Source organism: Ascaphus truei, unplaced genomic scaffold, assembly GCF_040206685.1.
Source record: "Ascaphus truei isolate aAscTru1 unplaced genomic scaffold, aAscTru1.hap1 HAP1_SCAFFOLD_374, whole genome shotgun sequence".
Taxonomy (NCBI): domain Eukaryota; kingdom Metazoa; phylum Chordata; class Amphibia; order Anura; family Ascaphidae; genus Ascaphus; species Ascaphus truei.
The window spans coordinates 252397-268332 of record NW_027456705.1 but is presented as its reverse complement, the minus strand read 5'-3'; the positions used below and the strand labels follow the sequence as shown (position 1 = coordinate 268332).

The 15936-nt window shown below is 60.6% G+C and overlaps 1 protein-coding gene across 2 annotated transcripts in view; it reads right to left on the bottom strand.

Annotated features, from left to right (window-relative positions):
- The window catches only part of LOC142483860 (pregnancy-specific beta-1-glycoprotein 7-like), a 153426-nt gene that overhangs the window by 50709 nt on the left and 86781 nt on the right, over positions 1 to 15936 (bottom strand). The window contains exons 8-9 of one of the 2 annotated variants that reach the window (XM_075583781.1): positions 13200 to 13224; positions 9213 to 9238 (exon numbers count right to left, since the gene is read on the bottom strand). The exons of the other annotated variant lie outside the window; for it this stretch is intronic. Of the exons in view, the coding sequence (XP_075439896.1) occupies positions 9213 to 9238; positions 13200 to 13224 (51 nt within the window). The remainder of the gene's footprint in view (positions 1 to 9212; positions 9239 to 13199; positions 13225 to 15936) is intronic. 2 annotated transcript variants of the gene reach the window in all.

Genomic DNA, 15936 nt, shown 5'->3' with positions numbered 1-15936 from the left:
GCGCCGGGATGTAGCGGGGCGCTGGGATGTAGCGGGATGTAGCGGGGCGCCGGGATGTAGCGGGGCGCTGGGATGTAGCGGGGCGCTGGGATGTAGCGGGGCGCCGGGATGTACCGGGATGTAGCGGGATGTAGCGGGGCGCCGGGATGTAGCGGGATGTAGCGGGGCGCCGGGATGTAGCGGGATGTAGCGGGGCGCCGGGATGTAGCGGGGCGCTGGGATGTAGCGGGGCGCCGGGATGTAGCGGGATGTAGCGGGATGTAGCGGGGCGCCGGGATGTAGCGGGGTGCCGGGATGTACCGGGATGTAGCGGGGCGCCGGGATGTAGCGGGATGTAGCGGGGCGCCGGGATGTACCGGGATGTAGCGGGTGCCGGGATGTACCGGGATGTAGCGGGGCGCCGGGATGTAGCGGGATGTAGCGGGGCGCTGGGATGTAGCGGGGCGCCGGGATGTACCGGGATGTACCGGGATGTAGCGGGATGTAGCGGGGCGCCGGGATGTAGCGGGGTGCCGGGATGTACCGGGATGTAGCGGGGCGCCGGGATGTAGCGGGATGTAGCGGGGCGCCGGGATGTAGCGGGGCGCTGGGATGTAGCGGGATGTAACGGGCGCCGGGATGTACCGGGATGTAGCGGGGCGCCGGGATGTAGCGGCGTGCCGGGATGTAGCGGGATGTAGCGGGGCGCTGGGATGTAACGGGATGTAACGGGGCGCCGGGATGTACCGGGATGTAGCGGGATGTAGCGGGATGTAGCGGGGCGCTGGGATGTAACGGGATGTAACGGGGCGCCGGGATGTACCGGGATGTACCGGGATGTAGCGGGATGTAGCGGGGCGCCGGGATGTAGCGGGATGTAGCGGGGTGCCGGGATGTAGCGGGATGTAGCGGGGTGCCGGGATGTACCGGGATGTAGCGGGGCGCCGGGATGTAGCGGGATGTAGCGGGGCGCCGGGATGTAGCGGGATGTAGCGGGGCGCCGGGATGTAGCGGGATGTAGCGGGGCGCCGGGATATAGCGGGATGTAGCGGGGTGCCGGGATGTAGCGGGGCGCCGGGATGTACCGGGATGTAGCGGGGCGCCGGGATGTAGCGGGATGTAGCGGGGCGCCGGGATGTAACGGGATGTAGCGGGGCGCCAGGATGTAGCGGGGCGCCAGGATGTAGCGGGATGTAGCGGGGCGCCAGGATGTAGCGGGGCACGGGTTGTAACGGGATGTAGCGGGGTGTAGCGGGGCGCCGGGATGTAGCGGTGCGCTGGGATGTAACGGGATGTAGCGGGATGTAGCGGTGCGCCGGGATGTAACGGGATGTAGCGGGGCGCCGGGATGTAACGGGATGTAGCGGGCGCTGGGATGTAACGGGATGTAGCGGGGCGCCAGGATGTAGCGGGGCGCGGGATGTAACGGGGCGCGGGTTGTAACGGGATGTAGCGGGGCGCTGGGATGTAGCGGGATGTAACGGGATGTAGCGGGATGTAGCGGGATGTAACGGGATGTAACGGGATGTAGCGGGATGTAGCGGGGCGCCGGGATGTAGCGGGATGTAACGGGATGTAACGGGATGTAGCGGGATGTAGCGGGGCGCCGGGATGTAGCGGGATGTAGCGGGATGTAACGGGATGTAGCGGTGCGCCGGGATGTAACGGGATGTAGCGGGGCGCCGGGATGTAACGGGATGTAGCGGGCGCTGGGATGTAACGGGATGTAGCGGGGCGCCAGGATGTAGCGGGGCGCGGGATGTAACGGGGCGCGGGTTGTAACGGGATGTAGCGGGGCGCTGGGATGTAGCGGGATGTAACGGGATGTAGCGGGATGTAGCGGGATGTAACGGGATGTAACGGGATGTAGCGGGATGTAGCGGGGCGCCGGGATGTAGCGGGATGTAACGGGATGTAACGGGATGTAGCGGGATGTAGCGGGGCGCCGGGATGTAGCGGGATGTAGCGGGATGTAACGGGATGTAGCGGGGCGCCGGGATGTAGCGGGATGTAGCGGGATGTAGCGGGGCGCCGGGATGTAGTGGGATGTAACGGGATGTAGCGGGATGTAGCGGGATGTAGCGGGATGTAGCGGGATGTAACGGGATGTAACGGGATGTAGCGGGGCGCCGGGATGTAGCGGGATGTAGCGGGGCGCCGGGATGTAGTGGGATGTAACGGGATGTAGCGGGGCGCCGGGATGTAGCGGGCGCCGGGATGTAACGGGGCGCCGGGATGTAGTGGGATGTAACGGGCACCGGGATGTAGCGAGCGCCGGGATGTAGCGGGATGTAGCGGGTGCCGGGATGTAACAGGATGTAGCGGGCGCTGGGATGTAGCGGGATGTAGCGGGGCGCCGCTATGTAACCGGATGTAACGGGCGCCGGGATGTAACGGGCGCCGGGATGTAGCGGGGCGCCGGGATGTAGCAGGATGTAGCGGGGCGCCGGGATGTAGCAGGATGTAACGGGCGCCGGGATGTAGCGAGCGCTGGGATATAACGGGATGTAACGGGCGCCGGGATGTAGCGAGCGCCGGGATGTAACGGGATGTAGCGGGATGTAACGGGCGCCGGGATGTAACGGGATGTAGCGGGGCGCGGGATGTAACGGGATGTAGCGGGGCGCGGGATGTAACGGGGCGCGGGATGTAGCGGGATGTAGCGGGGCGCCGGGATGTAACGCGATGTAGCGGGGCGCCGGGATGTAGCGGGATGTAATGGGATGTAGGGGGACGCCGGGATGTAACGGGGCGCCGGGATGTAGCGGGGCGCCGGGATGTAACGGGATGTAATGGCCACCGGGATGTAGCGAGCGCTGGGATGTAGCGGGATGTAGCGGGCGCCGGGATGTAACGGGGCGCCGGGATGTAACGGCCACCGGGATGTAGCGAGCGCTGGGATGTAGCGGGATGTAACGGGATGTAGCGGGGCGCTGGGATGTAACGGGATGTAACGGGGCGCGGGATGTAACAGGATGTAGCGGGGCGCCGGGATGTAGCGGGGTGTAGCGGGGCGCAGGATGTAACGGGATGTAATGGGGCACGGGATGTAACGGGATGTAACGGGGTGTAACGGGGCGCGGGATGTAGTGGGATGTAACGGGATGTAGCGGGGCGCCGGGATGTAGCGGGGCGCCGGGATGTAACGGGGCGCCGGGATGTAGCGGGATGTAACGGGCACCGGGCTGTAGTGAGCGCTGGGATGTAATGGGATGTAACGGGATGTAGCGGGGCGCCGGGATGTAACGGGATGTAACGGGGCGCGGGATGTAACAGGATGTAGCGGGGCGCCGGGATGTAGCGGGGTGTAGCGGGGCGCGGGATGTAACGGGATGTAATGGGGCACGGGATGTAACGGGATGTAACGGGATGTAACGGGGCGCGGGATGTAGTGGGATGTAACGGGATGTAACGGAATGTAGCGGGGCGCCGGGATGTAACAGGATGTAGCGGGCGCTGGGATGTAGCGGGATGTAACAGAGCACCGGGATGTAGCGGGATGTAGCGGGGCGCCGGGATGTAGCGGGGCGCCGGGATGTAGTGGGATGTAACGGGATGTAGCGGGGCGCCGGGATGTAGCGGGGCGCCGGGATGTAACGGGGCGCCGGGATGTAGCGGGATGTAACGGGCACCGGGCTGTAGCGAGCGCCGGGATGTAGCGGGATGTAGCGGGTGCCGGGATGTAACGGGATGTAGCGGGGCGCCGGGATGTAGCGGGATGTAACGGGCACCGGGCTGTAGCGAGCGCCGGGATGTAGCGGGATGTAGCGGGTGCCGGGATGTAACGGGATGTAGCGGGGCGCCGGGATGTAGCGGGGCGCCGGGATGTAACGGGATGTAGCGGGATGTAACGGGCGCCGGGATGTAACGGGATGTAGCAGGGCGCCGGGATGTAATGGGGCGCTGGGATGTAGCGGGATGTAACGGGATGTAACAGGATGTAGCGGGGCGCGGGATGTAACGGGATGTAGCGGGGCGCGGGATGTAACGGGATGTAACGGGGCGCGGGATGTAGCGGGATGTAGCGGGGCGCCGGGATGTAACGGGATGTAATGGGATGTAGGGGGACGCCGGGATGTAACGGGGTGCCGGGATGTAGCGGGGCGCCGGGATGTAACGGGATGTAATGGCCACCGGGATGTAGTGAGCGCTGGGATGTAGCGGGATTTAGCGGGGCGCCGGGATGTAACGGGATGTAATGGCCACCGGGATGTAGCGAGCGCTGGGATGTAATGGGATGTAACGGGATGTAGCGGGCACCGGGATGTAATGGGATGTAACGGGATGTAGCGGGGCGCCGGGATGTAACGGGATGTAACGGGGCGCGGGATGTAACAGGATGTAGCGGGGCGCCGGGATGTAGCGGGGTGTAGCGGGGCGCGGGATGTAACGGGATGTAATGGGGCACGGGATGTAACGGGATGTAACGGGGCGCGGGATGTAGTGGGATGTAACGGAATGTAACGGGGCACGGGATGTAACAGGATGTAGCGGGCGCTGGGATGTAGCGGGATGTAACAGAGCACCGGGATGTAGCGGGATGTAGCTGGGCGCCGGGATGTAGTGGGATGTAACGGGATGTAGCGGGGCGCCGGGATGTAACGGGGCGCCGGGATGTAGCGGGATGTAACGGGCACCGGGCTGTAGTGAGCGCCGGGATGTAGCGGGATGTAGCGGGTGCCGGGATGTAACAGGATGTAGCGGGTGCTGGGATGTAGCGGGATGTAGCGGGGCGCCGCTATGTAACCGGATGTAACGGGCGCCGGGATGTAACGGGCGCCGGGATGTAGTGGGGCGCCGGGATGTAGCAGGATGTAGCGGGGCGCCGGGATGTAGCAGGATGTAGCGGGGCGCCGGGATGTAACGGGATGTAATGGCCACCGGGATGTAGTGAGCGCTGGGATGTAGCGGGATTTAGCGGGGTGCCGGGATGTAACGGGATGTAATGGCCACCGGGATGTAGCGAGCGCTGGGATGTAATGGGATGTAACGGGCGCCGGGATGTAATGGGATGTAACGGGATGTAGCGGGGCGCCGGGATGTAACGGGATGTAACGGGGCGCGGGATGTAACAGGATGTAGCGGGGCGCCGGGATGTAGCGGGGTGTAGCGGGGCGCGGGATGTAACGGGATGTAATGGGGCACGGGATGTAACGGGATGTAACGGGGCGCGGGATGTAGTGGGATGTAACGGAATGTAGCGGGGCGCCGGGATGTAACAGGATGTAGCGGGCGCTGGGATATAGCGGGATGTAGCGGGATGTAACAGAGCACCGGGATGTAGCGGGATGTAGCGGGGCGCCGGGATGTAGTGGGATGTAACGGGATGTAACAGAGCACCGGGATGTAGCGGGATGTAGCGGGGCGCCGGGATGTAGTGGGATGTAACGGGATGTAGCGGGGCGCCGGGATGTAACGGGGCGCCGGGATGTAGCGGGATGTAACGGGCACCGGGCTGTAGTGAGCGCCGGGATGTAGCGGGATGTAGCGGGTGCCGGGATGTAACAGGATGTAGCGGGCGCTGGGATGTAGCGGGATGTAGCGGGGCGCCGCTATGTAACCGGATGTAACGGGCGCCGGGATGTAACGGGCGCCGGGATGTAGTGGGGCGCCGGGATGTAGCAGGATGTAGCGGGGCGCCGGGATGTAGCAGGATGTAGCGGGGCGCCGGGATGTAACGGGCGCCGGGATGTAGCGAGCGCTGGGATATAACGGGATGTAACGGGCGCCGGGATGTAACGGGATGTAGCGGGGCGCCGGGATGTAGTGGGGCGCTGGGATGTAGCGGGATGTAACGGGCGCCGGGATGTAGCGAGCGCCGGGATGTAGCGAGCGCCGGGATGTAGCGGGATGTAGCGAGCGCCGGGATGTAACGGGGCACTGGGATGTAGCGGGATGTAGCGGGATGTAACGGGATGTAACGGGATGTAACGGGGCGCGGGATGTAACGGGATGTAACGGGGCGCGGGATGTAACGGGATGTAACGGGATGTAACGGGGCGCGGGATGTAACGGGATGTAACGGGGCGCGGGATGTAACGGGATGTAACGGGGCGCCGGGATTTAACGGGATGTAACGGGGTGTAACGGGGCGCGGGATGTAACGGGATGTAACGGGATGTAACGGGATGTACCGGAATGTAGCGGGATGTAGCGGGCGCTGGGATGTAACGGGATGTAACGGGATGTACCGGAATGTAGCGGGATGTAACGGGGCGCTGGGATGTAACGGGATGTAACGGGGCGCTGGGATGTAACGGGATGTAACGGGATGTAACGGGATGTAACGGGGCGCTGGGATGTAACGGGATGTAGCGGGGCGCCGGGATGTAGCGGGGCGCGGGATGTAACGGGATGTAACGGGGCGCTGGGATGTAACGGGATGTAGCGGGGCGCTGGGATGTAACGGGGCGCGGGATGTAACGGGATGTAGCGGGGCGCCGGGATGTAGCGGGGCGCGGGATGTAACGGGATGTAATGGGCGCCGGGATGTAACGGGATGTAGCAGGGCGCCGGGATGTAATGGGGCGCTGGGATGTAGCGGGATGTAACGGGCGTGGGATGTAACGGGATGTAACGGGGCGCGGGATGTAACGGGATGTAGCGGGATGTAATGGGATGTAGGGGGACGCCGGGATGTAACGGGGCGCCGGGATGTAATGGCCACCGGGATGTAGCGAGCGCTGGGATGTAGCGGGATGTAGCGGGGCGCCGGGATGTAACGGGGCGCCGGGATGTAACGGGATGTAATGGCCACCGGGATGTAGCGAGCACTGGGATGTAGCGGGATGTAACGGGCGCCGGGATGTAACGGGATGTAACGTGATGTAGCGGGGCGCCGGGATGTAACGGGATGTAGCGGGGCGCCGGGATGTAGCGGGGTGTAGCGGGGCGCAGGATGTAACGGGATGTAATGGGGCACGGGATGTAACGGGATGTAACGGGGCGCGGGATGTAACGGGATGTAGCGGGGCGCCGGGATGTAACGGGATGTAACGGGGCGCGGGATGTAACAGGATGTAGCGGGGCGCCGGGATGTAGCGGGGTGTAGCGGGGCGCAGGATGTAACGGGATGTAATGGGGCACGGGATGTAACGGGATGTAACGGGGCGCGGGATGTAGTGGGATGTAACGGGATGTAACGGGGCGCGGGATGTAGTGGGATGTAACGGGATGTAACGGAATGTAGCGGGATGTAACGGGATGTAACGGAATGTAGCGGGATGTAACGGGATGTAACGGAATGTAGCGGGCGCTGGGATGTAGCGGGATGTAACAGAGCACCGGGATGTAGCGGGATGTAACGGGATGTAACGGGATGTAACGGAATGTAGCGGGCGCTGGGATGTAGCGGGATGTAACAGAGCGCCGGGATGTAACGGGATGTAACGGGATGTAACGGGGCGCGGGATGTAACGGGATGTAACGGGATGTAGCGGGATGTAGCGGGGCGCCGGGATGTAACGGGATGTAACGGGATGTAACGGGGCGCGGGATGTAACGGGATGTAACGGGGCGCCGGGATGTAACGGGGCGCGGGATGTAACGGGATGTAACGGGGCGCGGGATGTAACGGGATGTAGCGGGGCGCGGGATGTAACGGGATGTAACGGGGCGCTGGGATGTAACGGGATGTAACGGGATGTAACGGGATGTAACGGGATGTAACGGGATGTAACGGGATGTAACGGGATGTAACGGGATGTAGCGGGATGTAACAGGGCGCTGGGATGTAACGGGATGTAGCGGGGCGCTGGGATGTAACGGGATGTAACGGGATGTAACGGGGCGCGGGATGTAACGGGATGTAACGGGGCGCGGGATGTAACGGGATGTAACGGGGCGCTGGGATGTAACGGGGCGCTGGGATGTAACGGGGCGCGGGATGTAGCGGGATGTAACGGGATGTAGCGGGGTGTAACGGGATGTAACGGGCGTGGGATGTAACGGGATGTAACGGGGCGCGGGATGTAACGGGATGTAACGGGATGTAACGGGATGTAACGGGGCGCGGGATGTAACGGGATGTAACGGGATGTAACGGGATGTAGCGGGGCGCTGGGATGTAACGGGATGTAACGGGGCGCCGGGATTTAACGGGATGTAACGGGGTGTAACGGGGCGCCGGGATGTAACGGGATGTAACGGGGTGTAACGGGGTGTAACGGGGCGCGGGATGTAACGGGATGTAGCGGGATGTAACGGGGCGCGGGATGTAACGGGATGTAACGGGGCGCGGGATGTAACGGGATGTAACGGGGCGCGGGATGTAACGGGATGTAACGGGGCGCGGGATGTAACGGGATGTAACGGGATGTAGCGGGATGTAGCGGGGCGCGGGATGTAACGGGATGTAACGGGATGTAACGGGATGTAACGGGGTGTAACGGGGCGCCGGGATGTAGCGGGATGTAACGGGATGTAACGGGGCGCGGGATGTAACGGGGCGCGGGGATGTAACGGGATGTAACGGGATGTAACGGGGCGCCGGGATGTAACGGGGCGCGGGATGTAACGGGGCGCGGGATGTAACGGGATGTAGCGGGGCGCGGGATGTAACGGGGCGCTGGGATGTAACGGGGCGCGGGATGTAACGGGGCACGGGATGTAACGGGATGTAGCGGGGCGCGGGATGTAACGGGATGTAACGGGGCGCTGGGATGTAACGGGATGTAACGGGATGTAACGGGATGTAACGGGATGTAACGGGATGTAACGGGATGTAACGGGATGTAGCGGGATGTAACGGGATGTAACGGGATGTAACGGGATGTAACGGGATGTAACGGGATGTAACGGGATGTAACGGGATGTAACGGGATGTAACGGGATGTAACGGGATGTAGCGGGATGTAACAGGGCGCTGGGATGTAACGGGATGTAACGGGCGCTGGGATGTAACGGGATGTAGCGGGGCGCCGGGATGTAATGGGGCGCTGGGATGTAACGGGATGTAACGGGGCGCTGGGATGTAACGGGGCGCGGGATGTAACGGGGCGCGGGATGTAACGGGGCGCGGGATGTAGCGGGATGTAGCGGGATGTAGCGGGATGTAACGGGGCGCGGGATGTAGCGGGGCGCTGGGATGTAACGGGATGTAACGGGGCGCGGGATGTAACGGGATGTAACGGGGCGCTGGGATGTAACGGGGCGCGGGATGTAGCGGGGCGCGGGATGTAGCGGGATGTAACGGGATGTAACGGGTAATGGGCTCTGTTTGGATTATACTTTACCTGGCTGTTCTGCAGAAGCATTTAATCTGGAGAGAGAATAAAATGAGTGTTAGCGGGAGAGAGCGGGACATGGGGAGAGCACGAGACAGGGAGAGAGTGGGAGAGAGCGGGACAGGGAGAGAGCAGGGACAGGGAGAGAGCGGGACAGGGAGAGAGCAGGACAGCGAGACAGGGAGACAGTGGGAGAGAGCGGGACAGGGAGACAGTGGGAGAGAGCGGGACAGGGAGAGAGCGGGACAGGGAGACAGGGAGACAGTGGGAGAGAGCGGGACAGGGAGACAGTGGGAGAGAGCGGGACAGGGAGAGAGCGGGAGAGAGCGGGACAGGGAGAGAGTGGGAGAGAGCGGGACAGGGAGAGTGTGGGACAGCGAGACAGGGAGACAGTGGGAGAGAGCGGGACAGGGAGACAGTGGGAGAGAGCGGGACAGGGAGAGTGTGGGACAGCGAGACAGGGAGACAGTGGGAGAGAGCGGGACAGGGAGACAGTGGGAGAGAGCGGGACAGGGAGAGAGCGGGACAGGGAGAGAGCAGGACAGCGAGACAGGGAGACAGTGGGAGAGAGCGGGACAGGGAGACAGTGGGAGAGAGCGGGACAGGGAGAGAGTGGGAGAGAGCGGGACAGGGAGAGAGTGGGAGAGAGCGGGACAGGGAGAGTGTGGGACAGCGAGACAGGGAGACAGTGGGAGAGAGCGGGACAGGGAGACAGTGGGAGAGAGCGGGACAGGGAGAGTGTGGGACAGCGAGACAGGGAGACAGTGGGAGAGAGCGGGACAGGGAGACAGTGGGAGAGAGCGGGACAGGGAGAGAGCGGGACAGGGAGACAGTGGGAGAGAGCGGGAGACAGGGAGACAGTGGGAGAGAGCAGGACAGCGAGACAGGGAGACAGTGAGAGAGAGCGGGGGAGAGCAGGGACAAAGAGACAGTGGGGGAGAGCAAGGACAGAGAGACAGTGGGAGAGAGCGGGACAGAGAAATAGTGGGAGAGCAGGGACAGGGAGACAGTGGGAGAGAGCAGGACAGGGAGACAGTGGGAGAGAGCAGGGACAGGGAGACAGTGGGAGAGAGCAGGGACAGGGAGACAGTGGGAGAGACCGGGACAGGGAGACAGTGGGAGAGCACGGGGGAGAGCAGGGACAGGGGGAGAGAGCAGGACAGAGAGGGACACGGGGAGAGAGCGGGAAAGGGATACAGTGGGAGAGAGCGGGACAGGGGGAGAGAGCGGGAAAGGGAGAAAGCGGGAGAGAGCGGGACAGGGAGGCAGTGGGAGAAAGCGGGACAGGGAGAGAGCGGGAGAGAGCGGGACAGGGAGACAGTGGGAGAGAGCGGGGGAGAGCAGGGACAAAGAGACAGTGGGAGAGAGCGGGACAGGGATACAGTGGGAGAGAGCGGGAAAGGAATACAGTGGGAGAGCAGGGACAGGGAGACAGTGGGAGAGAGCAGGGACAGGGAGACAGTGGGAGAGAGCGGGACAGGGATACAGTGGGAGAGAGCGGGAAAGGGATACAGTGGGAGAGAGTGGGACAGGGGGAGAGAGCGGGAAAGGGATACAGTGGGAGAGAGCGGGACAGAGATATAGTGGGAGAGAGCGGGACAGAGATACAGTGGGAGAGAGCGGGACAGAGATACAGTGGGAGAGAGCGGGACAGTGGGAGAGCAGGGATAGGGATACAGGGGGAGAGAGCGGGAAAGGGATACAGTGGGAGAGAGTGGGGCAGTGGGAGAGCAGGGATAGGGATACAGGGGGAGAGAGCGGGAAAGGGATACAGTTGGAGAGAGCGGGAAAGGGATACAGTGGGAGAGAGTGGGGCAGTGGGAGAGCAGGGATAGGGATACAGGGGGAGAGAGCAGGGACAGGGAGACTGTGGGAGATAGAGGGACAGGGAGAAAGGGGGAGTGGGAGAGCAAGGACAGGGGGAGTGGGAGAGCAAGGACAGGGGGAGAGTGGGACAGGGAGGGAGACACAGAGACAGAGGGGTAGGAAGTGGGGACAGCAGGACAGGGTGAGAGGGAGGGGGACAGAGGAACAGGGAGACCAGGAGATAGAGAGACTGGGGGGAGAGTGGGACAGGGATACAGCGGGAGAGAGCAGGACAAGGGGAGAACAGGGGGAGAGAGACCAGGAGATTGAGGGGCAGGGGGAGAGAGCGGGGACAGTGGGACAGGGAGGAAGACAGAGAGATTGGGAGACAGAGGGGCACGGGGAGAGAGCAGGGCAGGGAGACAGCGGGAGAGCAGGAGAGTGGGAGAGCAGGGTCAGGGGGAGAGCAGGACAGGGAGACAGCGGGAGAGAGCAGGGACAGGGAGAGAGATACGGAGACAGATGGACAGGGGTAGAGAGGGGAGACAGCAGGACAGGGGGACATGGAGGGAGACAGGGAGACTATAGAGAGGAAGTGGAGAAGACATCAAAGCAGTTTCAGAGCCCAGAGCAGCTGACCCCAAATCCGAGAGGCTGACCCCCCAAATCCGAGAGGCTGACCCCCCAAATCCGAGAGGCTGACCCCCCAGATCCGAGAGGCTGACCCCCCAGATCCGAGAGGCTGACCCCCCAAATCCGAGAGGCTGAGCCCCAAATCAGAGAGGTTGAGCCCCAAATCAGAGAGGTTGAGCCCCAAATCTGAGAGGCTGACCCCCAAATCAGAGAGGCTGAGCCCCAAATCCGAGAGTTGGTGGGCCTGGTTGCTGTTAGAGAGCCCCCCTTATAACACATTATCCCATGTTGTATTTTAACAACTCCAGATGTCAACAATAAACGGGGGAACAGTCGGGGTACAGGAGTCTGTCGGGGTACAGGAGTCTGTCGGGGTACAGGAATCTGTCGGGGTACAGGAGTCTGTCGGGGTACAGGAGTCTGTCGGGGTACAGGAGTCTGTCGGGGTACAGGAGTCTGTCGGGGTACAGGAGTCGGGGTACAGGAGTCGGGGTACAGGAGTCGGGGTACAGGAGTCTGTCGGGGTACAGGAGTCGGGGTACAGGAGTCGGGGTACAGGAGTCGGGGTACAGGAGTCGGGGTACAGGAGTCGGGGTACAGGAGTCGGGGTACAGGAGTCTGTCGGGGTACAGGAGTCTGTCGGGGTACAGGAATCTGTCGGGGTACAGGAGTCTGTCGGGGTACAGGAGTCTGTCGGGGTACAGGAGTCTGTCGGGGTACAGGAGTCTGTCGGGGTACAGGAGTCTGTCGGGGTACAGGAGTCTGTCGGGGTACAGGAGTCGGGGTACAGGAGTCTGTCGGGGTACAGGAGTCTGTGTACAGGAGTCTGTCGGGGTACAGGAGTCGGGGTACAGGAGTCGGGGTACAGGAGTCGGGGTACAGGAGTCGGGGTACAGGAGTCGGGGTACAGGAGTCGGGGTACAGGAGTCGGGGTACAGGAGTCTGTCGGGGTACAGGAGTCTGTCGGGGTACAGGAGTCTGTCGGGGTACAGGAGTCTGTCGGGGTACAGGAGTCTGTCGGGGTACAGGAGTCTGTCGGGGTACAGGAGTCTGTCGGGGTACAGGAGTCTGTCGGGGTACAGGAGTCGGGGTACAGGAGTCGGGGTACAGGAGTCTGTCGGGGTACAGGAGTCTGTCGGGGTACAGGAGTCTGTCGGGGTACAGGAATCTGTCGGGGTACAGGAGTCTGTCGGGGTACAGGAGTCTGTCGGGGTACAGGAGTCTGTCGGGGTACAGGAGTCTGTCGGGGTACAGGAGTCGGGGTACAGGAGTCGGGGTACAGGAGTCGGGGTACAGGAGTCGGGGTACAGGAGTCGGGGTACAGGAGTCGGGGTACAGGAGTCTGTCGGGGTACAGGAGTCTGTCGGGGTACAGGAGTCTGTCGGGGTACAGGAGTCTGTCGGGGTACAGGAGTCTGTCGGGGTACAGGAGTCTGTCGGGGTACAGGAGTCTGTCGGGGTACAGGAGTCTGTCGGGGTACAGGAGTCTGTCGGGGTACAGGAGTCGGGGTACAGGAGTCGGGGTACAGGAGTCGGGGTATGTATATGAGACACTCACCTGGGATTCTCAGCCTGGGATTTTCCTGCAGACACAGAGATGAGTTAGTTAAAAACGGGGCCCACAAGTAAAAGGGGCAGGATAAGAGAGAGATCCTTGTATAGAACACAGGGAGGGATTAGTTGGGAAGGGGCAGGATAAGAGAGAGATCCTTGTATAGAACACAGGGAGGGATTAGTTGGGAAGGAGCAGGATAAGAGAGAGATCCTTGTATAGAACACAGGGAGGGATTAGTTAGGAAGGGGCAGGATAAGAGAGAGATCCTTGTATAGAACACAGGGAGGGATTAGTTGGGAAGGGGCGGGATAAGAGAGAGATCCTTGTATAGAACACAGGGAGGGATTAGTTGGGAAGGGGCAGGATAAGAGAGAGATCCTTGTATAGAACACAGGGAGGGATTAGTTAGGAAGGGGCAGGATAAGAGAGAGATCCTTGTATAGAACACAGGGAGGGATTAGTGAGGAAGGAGCGGGATAAGAGAGAGATCCTTGTATAGAACACAGGGAGGGATTAGTTGGGAAGTGGCGGGATAAGAGAGAGATCCTTGTATAGAACACAGGGAGGGATTAGTTGGGAAGGGGCGGGATAAGAGAGAGATACTTGTATAGAACACAGGGAGGGATTAGTTGGGAAGTGGCGGGATAAGAGAGAGATCCTTGTATAGAACACAGGGAGGGATTAGTTGGGAAGGGGCAGGATAAGAGAGAGATCCTTGTATAGAACACAGGGAGGGATTAGTTGGGAAGGGGCCGGATAAGAGAGAGATCCTTGTATAGAACACAGGGAGGGATTAGTTGGGAAGGGGCGGGATAAGAGAGAGATCCTTGTATAGAACACAGGGAGGGATTAGTTGGGAAGGGGCGGGATAAGAGAGAGATCCTTGTATAGAACACAGGGAGGGATTAGTGAGGAAGGAGCGGGATAAGAGAGAGATCCTTGTATAGAACACAGGGAGGGATTAGTGAGGAAGGAGCGGGATAAGAGAGAGATCCTTGTATAGAACACAGGGAGGGATTAGTTGGGAAGTGGCGGGATAAGAGAGAGATCCTTGTATAGAACACAGGGAGGGATTAGTTAGGAAGGGGCGGGATAAGAGAGAGGTCCTTGTATAGAACACAGCGAGGGATTAGTTGGGAAAGGGCAGGATAAGAGAGAGATCCTTGTATAGAGCACAGGGAGGGATTAGTTGGGAAGGGGCAGGATAAGAGAGAGATCCTTGTATAGAGCACAGGGAGGGATTAGTGAGGAAGGGCGGGATAAGAGAGAGATCCTTGTATAGAACACAGGGAGGGATTAGTTAGGAAGGGGTGGGATAAGAGAGAGATCCTTGTATAGAACACAGGGAGGGATTAGTTGGGAAGGGGCGGGATAAGAGAGAGATCCTTGTATAGAACACAGGGAGGGATTAGTTGGGAAGTGGCAGGATAAGAGAGAGATCCTTGTATAGAACACAGGGAGGGATTAGTTGGGAAGGGGCAGGATAAGAGAGAGATCCTTGTATAGAACACAGAGAGGGATTAGTTGGGAAGGGGTGGGATAAGAGAGAGATCCTTGTATAGAACACAGGGAGGGATTAGTTGGGAAGGGGCGGGATAAGAGAGAGATCCTTGTATAGAACACAGGGAGGGATTAGTGAGGAAGGGCGGGATAAGAGAGAGATCCTTGTATAGAACACAGGGAGGGATTAGTTAGGAAGGGGCGGGATAAGAGAGAGATCCTTGTATAGAACACAGGGAGGGATTAGTGAGGAAGGGCGGGATAAGAGAGAGATCCTTGTATAGAACACAGGGAGGGATTAGTTAGGAAGGGGCGGGATAAGAGAGAGGTCCTTGTATAGAACACAGGGAGGGATTAGTTGGGAAAGGGCAGGATAAGAGAGAGATCCTTGTATAGAACACAGGGAGGGATTAGTTGGGAAGGGGCAGGATAAGAGAGAGATCCTTGTATAGAACACAGGGAGGGATTAGTTGGGAAGGGGCAGGATAAGAGAGAGATCCTTGTATAGAACACAGAGAGGGATTAGTTGGGAAGGGGCAGGATAAGAGAGAGATCCTTGTATAGAACACAGGGAGGGATTAGTTGGGAAGGGGCGGGATAAGAGAGAGATCCTTGTATAGAACACAGGGAGGAATTAGTTGGGAAGGGGCAGGATAAGAGAGAGATCCTTGTATAGAACACAGGGAGGGATTAGTTAGGAAGGGGCAGGATAAGAGAGAGATCCTTGTATAGAACACAGGGAGGGATTAGTTGGGAAGGGGCGGGATAAGAGAGAGATCCTTGTATAGAACACAGGGAGGGATTAGTTAGGAAGGGGCAGGATAAGAGAGAGATACTTGTATAGAACACAGGGAGGGATTAGTGAGGAAGGGGCGGGATAAGAGAGAGATCCTTGTATAGAGCACAGGGAGGGATTAGTTGGGAAGGGGCGGGATAAGAGAGAGATCCTTGTATAGAACACAGGGAGGGATTAGTTGGGAAGTGGCAGGATAAGAGAGATCCTTGTATAGAACACAGGGAGGGATTAGTTGGGAAGGGGCGGGATAAGAGAGAGATCCTTGTATAGAACACAGGGAGGGATTAGTTGGGAAGGGGCAGGATAAGAGAGATCCTTGTATAGAACACAGGGAGGGATTAGTTAGGAAGGGGCAGGATAAGAGAGAGATCCTTGTATAGAACACAGGGAGGGATTAGTTGGGAAGGGGCAGGATAAGAGAGAGATCCTTGTATAGAACACAGG